The following is a 14,273-nucleotide window of genomic DNA, read 5'->3' on the forward strand; positions in this document are numbered from 1 at the left end:
TCGACTAGAATGTTGAGCCACGTGCCTTTTGTGTCAGCGCTATCTCACGATTTTAATAATTACAGTACTGTCCAAATTCAGAGGTACCGGGACCCTGGCCCCAGTTCCCCTCTGGCTAAAACCTCTGAAACTATGTCCCTAAGGGGGAAGTGCTGGGAAGTCACAAAGTACCAATACTTCTTTACTGTACTTAAGTAGATTTTCTGTAGTTGACTTACATGAATCAAGGAGCATTACCAATGATCAAGATACTTTCCATCCAAATTCCATTTTATTTTAGTTATTTTATATATATATATATATATATATATATATATATATTATAGATGCTTTTCCAGAGCGTTTACACCCCCCAGGTAACCTGCAGTAAAATGCAGAAAAAATACGTTTAAAAGATAAACAAGACAAATAAGTAATAATGACAATGATAAAAGTGAATGGATCGCAGAGGTGAATAATATTACCGTATAACCTACAAAAAAAGTGAATTTGTTGACATGAGACCAATTAAATGTCTTTCCTCGCTGTTGTTTGTGCGTAGTGTCCCTTAAGATGTACCGTAGCTATAGTTCCTGAATGGCCGATTGAATTACACATGCGCAATACTGTTTGTTGTTCTTGTAGTTCATTAAGCATTTTGGGTACCCACGGCGTTTTTTTTATTTAACGTGTCATTCAGAGTTTGTCATTTATGACAATAGAAACGACAAGGGACAAAGAAGAAGACTTGCGAATGGAGTTAGGAGCTACCCTAACTGCTAGCCTAGCTCCCGCCTCAGGCTTTTTTCTTCTTCTTCTTTGTATTCTTCTTCGTATTCTTATTATTCTCTAGTCTCAGCAGTGTAGTGTGGATGCCGCGTGGCACCATGCTGCCTACCACAGGTCAGTCTCGGTACTCCATGCAAACTCCACATAACAAAAACAAGGCGATTTTTGAGATCCGACCTTTTTTTGTAATACATGAGTTTGGATGGGTTTTTTTGTTTGTTTTTCTGCTTTGCTTAAATAAAAAGTTATATATATTTGGTGTAAAAGGCTTTACATGTTGAACACCAGTTAAAAGGTGTCTGCAGCTCCCATTTTAGTGTTTTCAGTATTTTATTTTAGCTTTAATAAGCTCTTATTAGCTCATAGTGCTTTAAAATCCAGTAGCATTTGGTAACTGGACCTTCAGTGGGGATTTACCCAAGTTAATCCACCTCTTATTGTTACCACGATCAGGTTGCAATTATAAAAACCATCAATGCGAGACATAAATGCAATACAACCGCACGGAGCTGTGCCAAGTACTGCAGGCTACAACATTTGGAGCAGTTCACAATCAATATTTATCGAATAACATAGCAAAATAAAAATAAAAATACATCACACTCACTATATATTAATTTTTTTAAATGTATTAATGTGTGCAGATCACTACATGTCGAACAGTTTTGCTCTGACCAACCTATCAGAGGATGGAAAAATGTTGCCATTATTTTGGGCCACCTGACTGGACCTGTGAGGCAATTGTGAAATCTGATTGGTTTCGTAAACATTCCTATTGTTAATATAGTGTAAGTTACATGGGCCACCACGAATGATTCTGAAGGCCCTGGCCGGCCTACTGAAAACAGTGTAGCCATAAGAAACACAACAAATTGAAAGAGAGTAGACTGTTGGGAAAGAAATTAATACAATTTCACAGAAGTATTAGAATATAGGTTGGAAATGTAGGTCAGCGCTTCTGATAGCGTTGAAGCACACCACTACCTCAAAATAATTCAGCGCATCTCCTTATTGGTCTGTAAGCAATCAAATGAAATGAGTACAAACAAATAAAATCCTTTTTATTTTCTCCAACAAAGTGCACACCTCATTTCTACAAAGCAGCACATTACAATGTAATGGAATAAATACAATTAAATTTGCTGGATGAACAAAAAAAATAAACAAAAAACAAAAGGAGATACACAAGTTTCACACTGGTGGAGATGCAGGACCGACAACGAACGTTATCTTCTTTTTGTTTTGACTTCTCATGCTTCTTGGCGAACAGATTCAAATCCCGCTTTTAATGGAACTGAGGATGAGCAAATTTTATTGGAGGAAGGGAAGAAACAACAGGTGCATACTGTCATACTGAGAAAACTTGTGCAAAGTGCAGCAGGGCCCTCCACTTCACACCCCTACTGCCCAGAAAAAATAAAGTGAACACATTTTCAGTTTTACTACTATGTGGTGCAACTTAGTTTTTTTTTTTTTTTTTTTTTTTTTTTAAATGTCCTCCACAGGCAAACAAAATAGAACACGAAAGGCAAGGGAATGTATCCCTCTCATATTCCGCAAAATAATTTAGTGCTCTTTAAATAAAATGAAAAACACTATTCTCAAAGGGTGGCTTCTTAAAAAAAAAAAAAAAAAAAAAAAAACACAGACCAAAAAAAGGATAATAATCCTCTAAGAGATGTCACGTACAGTATATTAGGAACAAAAACAAGAAATCCCATGAAAGAAAATCTGTACACAACTCAAAAATCAATATACAGTACCTGCAGATGTTATGCATACAGTACAATTCTTTTTACATAGTTTTTAGTATGAGCTCCAGCCTGCTCTACATATGCACGGAACACAGGTGGAAAAAGCGGCTAGTTTTAGTTATTCAGCGTCAGATCGGGTAGTAGTCATTTAGAAAACAAACTCAAAAATATTTATTGCAGGGTGTTCAGCTGCGTACTGCATGTTACGTGTCCTTTGAAAGAGAGAGAGAGAGAGAGAGAGAGAGAGAGAGAGAGAGAGAGAGAGAGAGAGAGAGAGAGAGAGAGAGAGAGACACACACACACACACACACGCACACACACACACACACACAGGCCTGGACGGACAGTTTCAAACAAATGAAAAGGATGTCGCTGTAATCCGTCACACAGGGTCGAACGAGGCGATCTCCTCCGTGCAGTACATTCGTGGCCAGTATTGCACGCTACCAGCCGAGGCCACCCTGATAATGCGCAGCGAGGACGTACAGTGCATGAATCCAGTGTTGAGATGAGCCCATGGTTTTTGTTGCTGTTGTTGTTGCTTTTTTGCATCACAGTTTGAGCTCATTGGCAATTTTGCAGGCGATGTTCTTAAAGGCGATGGACGTGCCCGATATCCTCTTGAAGCGCACGCCGTTGAGGGAGAGGCGAGGCAGCTTGCACACCTCCATCTCCCACTGAACCAGGTTGTCCTGGCGCGCGTCGCCGTGCACGCAGAACAGCAGGAAGCGCTCGCGCTGCTCGTAGTCACAGCTGTTGGCGTCCAGGACCTTGCGGATCTCCCGCATCATTTCGGAGGGCTCCATGGACGAGGTGGTCTTCATGCTCCAGGTGAAGCGCAGCGAACGTGGCTTGGAGTCCCGCCCGCCGTCCTCCTTGGGGTCGCCCGACGCGCTCCTGAAACCACACCGGAGTGTTGAGGTTGGACAAAATTCTAAACATCATACATGACATTATTTCATACACTGCCATGGATGTTTATAGTCGTTAACTGGAATCCAGTAGAAGTTTGGTTTTCGTAGTTTGTGTCTGCATGACGGTATTATATACTGCCGAAGGAGCCGCACAATGAATTAGATTGAAGAAACAAACTGTTTAATATAAAGATAGAGGAGATGAAGATATGGAGCTTGATTTGAATGCCAAACCTCACCTGGGTGTTTCTGTCCTAGCACTGGCCTCTCCCTCACTGGGCACCCTGAAATCAAACCAGGAAGAACAATACATTGTTACTCCCAGCACCTCCATGGATACGCACACCACCACCAGCATCATCATCAGTGCGACACAGCGAGGGGCTTCAGGCGTCATGCCAGGAAAGAATCCGCACTCCTGTCTGAGCACACAATGAAGCTAACTGGTCTACGGACTCTTCCACATTGGTCAACAGCGTCACATTAAAAGACTCCGTCGGGCTTGATTCTTTTCTCCCGGCATCGTGACGCACGGGTGGGGGGCGGGGGGGTTAAGGAGGAGGAGAGCCAACAACATGAGAAGCATGTTACGAAGTCTGTGAGGTGTGAATTTGCTTCTCAAGGCAAGTGGGTGGGATGGGGACGTAAACAGCATGACAACAGGTAGGTGTCAGTAGGCAAAGGATGTGGTACAGTGGGGCAGAAGGAGTTATTCACACTCTTGGTTTAATTGTTGCTGTTTGGGCAAGAGGGGCACAAAGTGTTCTCCTACCTCCGAGTGGACCTGAAAGATAGAGCTCTTTGCGAAGGGGAGGGGAAGAGAAGAAAAGAAATTTGTGAGCCAAAGAGGGGTCGGCGAAGTATGCCGTTTTATTTTATTATTTTTTTTTTTTTTGAATGACGCTATTTTTACGGAGCCCTTTAGTCTCAGTGTTACATACAATGGTGGCGGGCGGAAACCATCACTTTCCAGGAAATCCCCCCCAAAAAACTGCATGCTTGTTGAGCCGTTAACTTTGCATTGTCAAGAAGAGCAAGACATTTTCAACACTTTATATTGGTCAATAGTTTGTAAAAATAACACACCCACGTGAGGACTGACCAATATCGTTTTTTGTAAAAATATGAAATTGACCAAATTTGCACATAAGTGGTTTCACCCCGATGCCAACAATATGAGGCACTAACATGTTTAGGCAAACTGAAATGAAGCGACTGCAGACATTTTGTGCCATTCAGGGTATTTTCAAGCCATTTTGACGGTGTTAAGTGAATATAGGTTGAATTGAAATTTTCTGTCTAAAATGGCAACGCTAAAAAAACAAAACAAAACAAAAAACCACACACACACACAGATTTGTTCCTAACAACAAAAAATGATGATCATTCCAGACAGCCAAAAATATGAACCAAAAAAAAAAAAACTAGACTAAGAGACTAACTGTAGCTTAACGTACAGAAAACATTGTGAAATAAATATAAATGACTGACAAAATGGCTCAAGGAACAGAAAACATCACTTCTAGCTTTATGTGAATATTATGTCCGCATTTAAACCAATACAAGTCGTGGTCCCTTTGACCATGTTATAGTCTCTTAGCACTCTCCATCTAAAAAAGAAGTTGAGTAATATATAGAATAAAGTGTAGTTCAGTCAGTAAGTATTCAGCATTGCAAAAGAACTGCTGCACCACATAACACAGCAATGTCTGACCATAATTAAATCTGTCTGACAAAATATGACGTGAACTGAAATACAGACAGAGGGAAACTGTAAACAGACGGAAAATGGCCGATGCGTCCATGATGCAATGCGACATGACTACACGTTCACAAGCTCAGCAAGAAAAGGCTCAACAAAGTTGTTCATGGGCGTAGAACATTTTGCGCGGGCGCTGGATTCCAGGAAATGAGTTTGGTACGGACCGGTTGCACACTGACGAAAACTGGGGCATGCGAAAACTGAGGTTCCACTGTTATGCAATCGTTCATGTCAAGGTTTCAATTTGGACTACAGTGAACTTACCGCTCAGCTATTTGTTGAATATTTCACAGTTTCCATGCTCTTTGTGTAATTAATGCCCTAAGATGCCACAAGATGTCACCAAAGCCCTGGCTAACAGGAAAGGGTTAATTGGTGTCAAGGAAGTACTGTATGTTGAAGTGATCCAGCTCGGCCAAGAGACTAAAATCAGGGCAAAACTAAGTCTAGCCTGGGTAGTTACAGTTAAAAAAATAACAAATAAAAAAAATGGAGGGGGATGAGGGGGCGTCAATTACTCGCTGTTTTTTTGCAATATGGGGTCTCCGTCCTATCAGCAGTTTTTTGGAAGGTGGAATTTTTGGTCGTGAGAGAGAAATGAGTTGGTATCTTTAAACGGACCTCTTAAGATCCAATACAAGATCTGTAGCATACATTTTGGTCATAATGCTGTTGCGTTAAATTATCGGTGTCAATCCACCCCCGCTGACCTGCGAACAAACTTGGAGGTGATCTTGCTGATGATGCCGGTGGAGGTGCCCCGTCGCTGCTGCGCCAAGGCGCCCGTGTCGTGGGACAGCGTGGGCGAGGCCGGCGGCCCGTTGTAGGTGGCGCTGCGGCGGTCTCGCAGCTGGGCGCCGTGGAAGGTGCTGCGGCTGGTGGTGCCCCGCGGGAAGCGGTTCTTCTCGGGGGTGCTAATACTGTGTGCGGAGGGAGAGGTGGAGGGACCCCTTGGAGAGGAGCTGGGGGCGAAAAAAGAAAACATGATAACAGTGCTACCTTGACTTTGTTTGAAGTATTTGTTTGTTGAAGTATTAGCTGGTGCTTGGCTGATTTTATGCTTTGTGGTTTTTTTGTGGAACCTATCCTCCATAATTCACTCTTTTTGTGCTCCCTGAAACACACAAAATTGGAGCAAGACTAACGCATGTGTGGGATGCCTTTTTTTCCCCTAATGCTGAAATGGAGGCATCTATTTGGGGAACAGCGTTTTTGCGAGTGGGTGACACATCCACTGCATCTATCTCTGAAAAGCCATAGGACACCAGAAGATGGCGTTCAAGACCATGTCTTGGTGCCAAGGAACTACAGTGGTAGTTTTTCGAGATCCGATCAATCACGAGGCTGATTTATTTTATTTTTTTGGGGTCTGGAGTTGCGAGCAAATATTTGATGGTGCCAGCGAACGTCACAACAAGCAGCAGTTTGGCAGATAGGGAAGAATTCTGCAAACAAGTGTTTGCTTTTAGTTCGTTTATTGTCACTCCCACTTGAAGTACTGTATGTTTTTATAAAGAACAAAACTGCCATTTTTCTAAAATTCGTTTGTCAAGGTACCACAGTGTGAATAAACATGTCAGCTTTTCGGGTAAAAAGGACGCGCCCACCTGGATTTCAACTCTGTGTTGTCATCGATGGGGGGCAGTGTGCTCTTTGAAGGGTGTCCTGAAGATGACATGGACTTGATGTGACGAGGCCGCGTGGAGGTCACTGCGGTCGACGGGGTGCTGCCCGACACCTCGGTTAAACTGGGGTGACAGGGCCCACGGTTTCAAAATGACACTGCGGCAGAGCTCTGTTGCGTGCAAAGTGTGAGTGTGGTCACCTGCTGTCTTTGCCATTAGGAATGGCCGAATAGCGCTCAGTGGAAGCTCGCTCGCACACGTACGTGTTCCTGCGAGTCATAGATCCGTTGGTCTGTGGCGATAAACACAAACAAGGACATATAAACGATGCATTGAGAGACAAACAATTACCGCAGTGTTGCCGCGCATATTTGCGAGTCGCTACTCCTGAATACTGGATTCACTGATACCACAAGATGGCGCCAAAGCCATTTCTTATTGAAATGTTTGCGTCAGTGTTGAACTTTTTAAAAACTTTTGTAGGACAGTTAAGAAATTTCAGCTGTTACTTAAAACATCGGCTGTAGTGTTAAAGTGATTAAAGTCATTATATTGAACACAACTGAGGTTAGCACGGTGTGGCCTTCGACAACAGTTGCAGTTTCTCACACGGCCCCTTCAGCAAACGATTGCCCACCCCTGCTTTCGAGTGTACTTAAGGGTCCTCACCCCGACGCCAGTTGTGGTTTTCTTCCTCTCCTGCACTCCCAGTGGCGAGGCGGAAACGTCTCCCTTGGAAGTGCTGAGCTCCAGCCGGCGGGCTCCGTCCCACTCCTCTCGGTGGTCGCTCTCCACGCTCAGGGCCTGGCCGCGCCGCGTGTACGACACCGCCGGTGGCACGGAGGGACCCACTAAAAAGAGTCAGACGGAGGCAATAATTTGACACGACAAAACAAAAACAAAAACAGCAGCAGATACTGGTTCGATAAGAGGCCTCATTCACCGGATGGGTCCCTTCAAAAATAAATCCTCATGCTCCCCTGGTGATGGTCCAGGTTTTATGTCACTTATGTTAGTTACTTCTTAGCCATCTCCGCACATGTAGGAAAGAAACCAGATGCCGGCATTAACTTGGAATTAGGCATTTGGAACAGTACTGCAGTGCAATGAAAATGGAAGTTGGGGACCTCTTCATGCATTTAGAGTTTTCTTTGTGAACTTTGTAGGAATCAAATTTTAAAAAACAGTGAATGAGACCCATAGTTACCATTAACAATCAAAGCCACAAGTTACATATCTCGTCAAAGTATTAAATGTGCAAAGAACACACTACTTTCCAATGTGTTGCAAAAGCAAAGCCGATCACTCATGTTTTGAGGTGCTGCTCCTGAGGGCGCTGTGACAAAGCAGCCAGCCAGCAGATGTCACCAGACACAACGGTCCCACATGACGGGAGGAAGCTGCTTTGACATAAGAATTTATACATGGACATAAACTACAGTGGACTAAACATTCGCTGTACTCCTAAACTAACCGGCAAGTCCAAATTTAGACTTGCGCGCCTTTGGTGTAGTACCACACTGTGCTGTAACATGCCGGGTAGCACTGAGGTTTATTAGAAAACATGTAGCGCAAGTACAGCAAGAAGAACAGGCGGAGAAGGTCCCCAACTTAGCTGTTACTGTTATTCAATGTTCCCACAAAGCAGAGAGAGGGTCTCTTAGAATTGTGGTTTTTGCTTAGCTTTTCTTTCCTATCCTCTCTGAGCGAGATGACCCGGAAGTACTTCAACGAAAGGGTGTTTGAATTTTAAAAATGCTTAGGAAAGGTGCTTTGATATTCAACATCATAATATTTATTGAAAAAAGAACAATTGCCAAATTAAAATTTCTGGAAGACTACAAGGGAGCGTTAATTTGCACATCAACCAATTAGCCTCTTAGGGTGATTCTCACTGCTGGAATGAAACAGGTGAAATGGGTTAATAAAAAAATTACTGCACCATCGATGCTAATTTCGTTAACACATCTAAGGTGTTTCGCATTGTTTGGTTGAGCAGCTTTGTTTTAAATATAGATGTTTAATTATTTTTTGTTTTAATGTCAATTTCAACTGGGAGTGACCAATAAACAGGTTGAAGGAAGTATATTGTACTTTTATTATATTATACTCATATTTGGTGTGCCAGCAAGAGATTGAGAACAGATGCTATGGAATTCTTTGAAAGGTGTGTTTTCCTAAGTTTAAGTGTGTGGGAGGAGTAAAAGTATTTTTTTATTTAAATTTTTTAAAATATGGTCTCAAGTGCAGATTTTCACCTATTACGCAACACAGTTGCATTGTAACTGGGCAATAGCTGTCAGCAACTTCCCCCCACACGGCATTCAGCCAGCAGCACTCTCAGAGCTGGCAAGGAAGGGGTTACTTTACTTTGCTTCTTTATGATACCCCACCACCACCATGCCCACCACCACCACCACCATCATCATCATCCCCACCATGATCACTGTAGCGGCGCTGCTTCTGATTGGCCGAGATGCTGCGCGTGACTTTGGGATGGGCGGGAGAAATACTGGAGCCGTTGTTGATGTCGCTGGTGGGCCGCTGCCGCTGGGCCAGGACGCTGTTGGTCAGGGGCTCGCTCCCTTCGAACTGGCATGGAAGAGTTGTTACATGGTCACATATTGTATAGCCTATAGTGGAAACTCAGAATGATGAAACAATTATCAGGAAATAAAATCACGTGTGACGCACAAAAAAAAAGTATATATCCACATACAAAAGAGGCTTGGGTCAGCTATAAAACAATAGGAATTGTAATGTTCACATTGACATGGGGGGGGGGGGGAAATAAAAAATTAAAATCAGATACTTTTCACATTGGGCAAAACAAAAACAAAAAACTAAATTTACCTGCAGTGTGAACAGAGCCAAAGTCACTGTTCTGCTTGACGTTTCTTTTCACAAAAAAGCTTATTTCCTCCGGTTTTTGGTCAGAAAGTGTTGTTTTGGGTGAAACCAACCCATGTACTACTTCTTGTTAGTGAAGAACAGAAAAAGCTAGAGAGAAGGAGTCTACTCTTTCTTTTGGTAGGTTTGGTGCTTCGATTGTCACAGAACACAATATTCTGGGGATCGTGAAAGTTCAGTCAAAATGCCCTCAAACGGCCACGTTGTCAGCCATTCTAGAGCATTTTGAAACCGGCTGCCTTTGAATGAGTTGAGGTTCAACTGCATTTGACACCAGCGATGATGCTGAGATGAGAGAAAGAAGCTGACCTCTGGTGCTTTTCTTCCCAGCAGCAGATAAGTGGCCATGACATCATCGTACTTCTGGCTTTGTAAGGACTCTGTGATCTCATCTTTAGGGAAGCCCATGGTCACCATGAGCTCTGTCCGTAACAGAAAAATAAATGTGTTACCCTGGCACAGACGACCTTAACAATGACCTCCGCGTACGCCAAAACACACCTATTCTGGACGAGTCGCTGAAGTCGGCTTCGGGCTCGATGTACGGCTTCAGCTCCTCCTCCTCGTGACCCACATTCATCCAGTGGTCTTTCATGATTTGCTAACAAACAAAGATAATTCAAACATTGTTTATTTCACTCGTGAAGGTTTCTATTTACACATAATCATGACTCAGGGCTGGGTGCAACACCATTTTGAACCATTCTAATTGTTAGCAGAGCTGAATAACACACTGATCAATTGTTATTAGTGTGGAGCTTTGGCCTGGTTTGTGGAGCGAGTGCAGGGGTGGTACAGTATTGACTGTGAACTGACAACAACATAATGTTTGCAATGATTTATTAAGCCAGCTAACTTTTCCCACCCACACAAACACAACAGGAACGATCCAAGTGCCTAATCTTATCTGAATGCTCACCCAAAAAAAATTAAAAAAATAAATACTGAGCAAATCGGCATACCGTTAAAGGTAACAATGCAAAAGTACCTCCAAACTGCCACGTTTGACCGGGTTGAGCACCAGTAGTTTCTTCAGCAGGTTTTCACAGTCTGTGGACATGTAGAAGGGGATGCGATACTTTCCCCGCAGGACCCGCTCTCTCAGCTCCTGAAGCGCGAGCAACATGGAGGCAAGTTAGCGACGACAATATACAAACATCAAACGGGATACAGTCAACCCCCTGCCTATTCGCGGCTCACTATTCAAATATTCACCTCCAGTGGGTGCCTTGAATTATCAGTTGAATTCAAATGGAAATTAATCCATTCCAACAAAACAATTTTGTAATCTGTTTTCAAGAAAAATTGTGTTATACTTTATAAAAACATCATGTGATAATTAAATAGAATGTAAAAAAATTAACAGTTGTGCATCATGATATTAATGCTTGACACTGTGCTGCTCCGTCTGGTGTGTGCGGCTTGGCCACCAGAGTGAAGTATGACGCTTACAAAATTTATACACACAGAAGAATGTCTCATGTAAGCTCAGTAAGCTGCACCAAAATGTGTCGTTTTTTTTGCAGAGGATAAAGAATATGTCTGTGAGTTCACGTCTACGTTTTTGTTCAACTATCTTTACCTTAAAGCCGGCTATCAAACTCTTTTTTTGTCTCGGGCCGCATTGTAGTTATGATTTCCCTCAGAGGGCCGTTAGAACAGTGAAACCATATAAATGTTTAATCACCAAAACATATTACCATTACACAACAAATTGAGGGATAAGTAGTTTTGAAATCAGAAGGATAATAGTTTGGTCAAGTATTGTTTAAGTTACCGTAGAAGAAGGGTTTAGTCACAGAAAAATGCAATATCTCAACATTATTGTTTATTATTATGACAATTTGGAATTTGGGTCCAGCTTTTAGCAAAAATCACAGAAGTTGACGAGCGTGATTTGCTTTCGCGGGCCACATAAAATTATGTGGCGGGCCGTATCTGGCGAGCCTTGAGTTTGACACCTATGGCATCAAATATTGGCCAAGTGACAGCTCATATCTCGAAAAAGCCAGGTCCCTCGTAAGTCGAGGGACCACCTTTCAGGGAAAAAAAAAAAGAAAGTGTGGATTTTATGAGGGTTGATGTAAAAAAAAAAAAAATAATAATAATAATAATAATGTTTTATATATATGATGTCATCAATCACTAGATGGTGCCCCAAATTTAGAGGCACATTATTGGAATAACTTCCTGCACACAAACAAACAAACAAAAAAAAAACACAACCTCCTTACTGGGGGCTAAAACATAACTATAGCATTGAAAATGAATTAAAAGTGAATCACATTTTCACGTCGTAAGCTGCCGCTGCCTCATGAATCATTTTGACAGTTGTGCATTATTGAAGTAGGGCGGATAAACCTCGGGAGAGTCTCACTCGCCCCAATGATAGAAACAGGAAATTCCACTCTTAATCTGTTCATTCAGGAAACACAGAATCATGTTGATGCACGTAAGCTTTATAAAAAAAAAAACATCTAGTTGGGAAATACCTGGCCCAAGCACTACAGTGTGTTCAGTTTGGTCTTTCTCGGCTCAATGCAAAGTGGTGCTCAAATAGCAATAGCAAGGTCTCTGTAGCGTAAAACCACAGTATATTGTTTACTCTTTGACAAAATATGTCATTAATTTGTCAAAACTGAAGGAGGAGATAACATTTGTAGGTAAATTAATGATGCATACCGTGTTGTGTTAAAAATTGAACAGATAAAAACAAATGCGGTTGAATGAGCAATGAACATGGTGGGATACACTCATTTGATCAATGTTTTTGTAGGCAGTTTCAAATAACAAGTAATCCCGGGCCGTGTTCGCACCTTGAGGTTTTGTCCGTCAAAAGGCAGGGAGCCGCTGACCAGTGTGTAGAGGATGACCCCAAGGCTCCACACGTCCACCTCTGGTCCGTCATACTTCTTTCCCTGGAAGAGTTCCGGGGCGGCGTAGGGTGGGGAACCGCAGAAGGTGTCCAACTTGCTGCCCACGGTGAACTCGTTGCTAAAGCCGAAGTCTGCTATCTTGATGTTCATGTCTGCATCCAATAGCAGATTTTCGGCCTGAGAGGGAAGACGGACGGCACATTCGGTGGTTATTGGAAGAGATTTTTGGACGGTGAACCCCCGCTTTTTTCTTGAACGCTCTCTGCTTGCATGTGTTGCTGCTCTGTGTGTGTGTTTAAGAAAAATAAAATTACTACATCATCTATACTACTTTCCATTGCGCATTATATGTTAGCGGACTTTCGCTAGGACAAATTAAATGGCAGTGTTGAAAGTGTGAAAAATAACCAGCTCGAAGCAAGAATGCTTCAAGAGCGAGAGAGTCTTCTTTTCGGTTCCTCAAAGTGATGCTGTACGATAGTCTCCGATTTCTTCACAGTGAGAACAGACACTAAGGAATAGTTTAAAAAGCATGTTATAATAATATTAATTGTTTTTAATAAGTTGAAATGTGTTTTAAGTGGGAAAAAAAGGTTTAAAATGGTCTCTCTATATCGCGGATCTTCAAATAAACGACCAACTTGGGCTTCACTGTATAGGCGGGTAGGTTCAGTTTATATCAAATTAAAGCCGCGAGCAACGATGAACGGACCCTCGCATGCACTTTTTCATGGCAAACCCTGAAAACGATCATCAAACTTAAGACACATTGCTCATTTGAGCAAATTCTCTAGTTGGAGTCTGTCAACGTATGAGACCTCGAAATGGCCGTTTCAAGCCAAAATAAATGACTTTCTCACCAATTTTGAGTCCTTGAGCCTTTTCATGTGTTATGATAGACACGTCCACCGAATTTCATGTTATCAGTGAAACTGCTGTCAAGGACTTATATTTCTCAAACTTTCCAGTCGGCGCTACATTGTGACTTTTGCGGTTTCGACTTGGGGACCACTAAAAAAAAAAACATACATTTTCACCAGGAGACACACGCTGACAAAAACTAAAAACAATAATAATCGGTGACTTTTAAGACAATTTATGAGGTGCCTAAAAGGCTATTTATTCATCAATTGAATAATATTCATTGGATAGTTTGGATCGTCACCTTAAGATCCCTGTGAACTATCCTCCTCTGGTGGCAATACTGCACAGCAGACACAATCTGAAACACAAACATCACAGGTCTAGAATAATGTAACATATGTCACATTTTTCTCTGGCTGGAAATACAATCACATGACAGCTACCATGTACATTTTGCCTATAGTACTTTACTGAAAAAATATCAATGACGTCAGCAGCGACTAGTCGACATTAACTCAACTTTCAGCACTAGTTTTGACTTGTCATTGTGTAACCCCCTCGTGCAGTGATTTTTAGTGTGGTACGAGTACCAACAGTGGGACGTGGGCTCTCCCTATTCGTATGTGAGAGAATCACTGACTACAAATCAAATGTATATTTAAATCATTCAATGCAACTAAACAGAATTACATTTGTAGCTGTGCAAACGGCTTATTCAAACTTTTTTAAAATTTTACTTTTAATGTAAACTAGATTTTTTTACTTTAAGTACAGTACATTTTTACAAGTACAGTTCAGTT

The 14,273-nt window shown here is 42.1% G+C and overlaps 1 protein-coding gene across 3 annotated transcripts in view; it reads right to left on the bottom strand.

Annotated features, from left to right (window-relative positions):
- Positions 1-1,804: 1,804 nt before the first annotated feature.
- Positions 1,805-14,273, bottom strand: part of mark1 (MAP/microtubule affinity-regulating kinase 1) — a 41,724-nt gene continuing 29,255 nt past the window's right edge. The window contains exons 7-19 of one of the 3 annotated variants that reach the window (XM_061689717.1): positions 13,775-13,831; positions 12,550-12,786; positions 10,722-10,841; positions 10,235-10,334; positions 10,043-10,155; positions 9,262-9,415; positions 7,493-7,674; positions 7,024-7,115; positions 6,806-6,946; positions 5,909-6,160; positions 4,209-4,235; positions 3,676-3,720; positions 1,805-3,419 (exon numbers count right to left, since the gene is read on the bottom strand). In XM_061689717.1, coding sequence (XP_061545701.1) covers positions 3,074-3,419; positions 3,676-3,720; positions 4,209-4,235; positions 5,909-6,160; positions 6,806-6,946; positions 7,024-7,115; positions 7,493-7,674; positions 9,262-9,415; positions 10,043-10,155; positions 10,235-10,334; positions 10,722-10,841; positions 12,550-12,786; positions 13,775-13,831 — 1,866 coding nt within the window. In that variant the 3' untranslated portion in view covers positions 1,805-3,073. Of the gene's footprint in view, positions 3,420-3,675; positions 3,721-4,208; positions 4,236-5,908; positions 6,161-6,805; positions 6,947-7,023; positions 7,116-7,492; positions 7,675-7,699; positions 7,855-9,261; positions 9,416-10,042; positions 10,156-10,234; positions 10,335-10,721; positions 10,842-12,549; positions 12,787-13,774; positions 13,832-14,273 lie in introns of those variants that run through there. The other 2 variants (XM_061689718.1, XM_061689719.1) reach the window with 2 other exon arrangements.

Source organism: Phycodurus eques, chromosome 11, assembly GCF_024500275.1.
Source record: "Phycodurus eques isolate BA_2022a chromosome 11, UOR_Pequ_1.1, whole genome shotgun sequence".
Classification (NCBI taxonomy): Eukaryota; Metazoa; Chordata; class Actinopteri; order Syngnathiformes; family Syngnathidae; genus Phycodurus; species Phycodurus eques.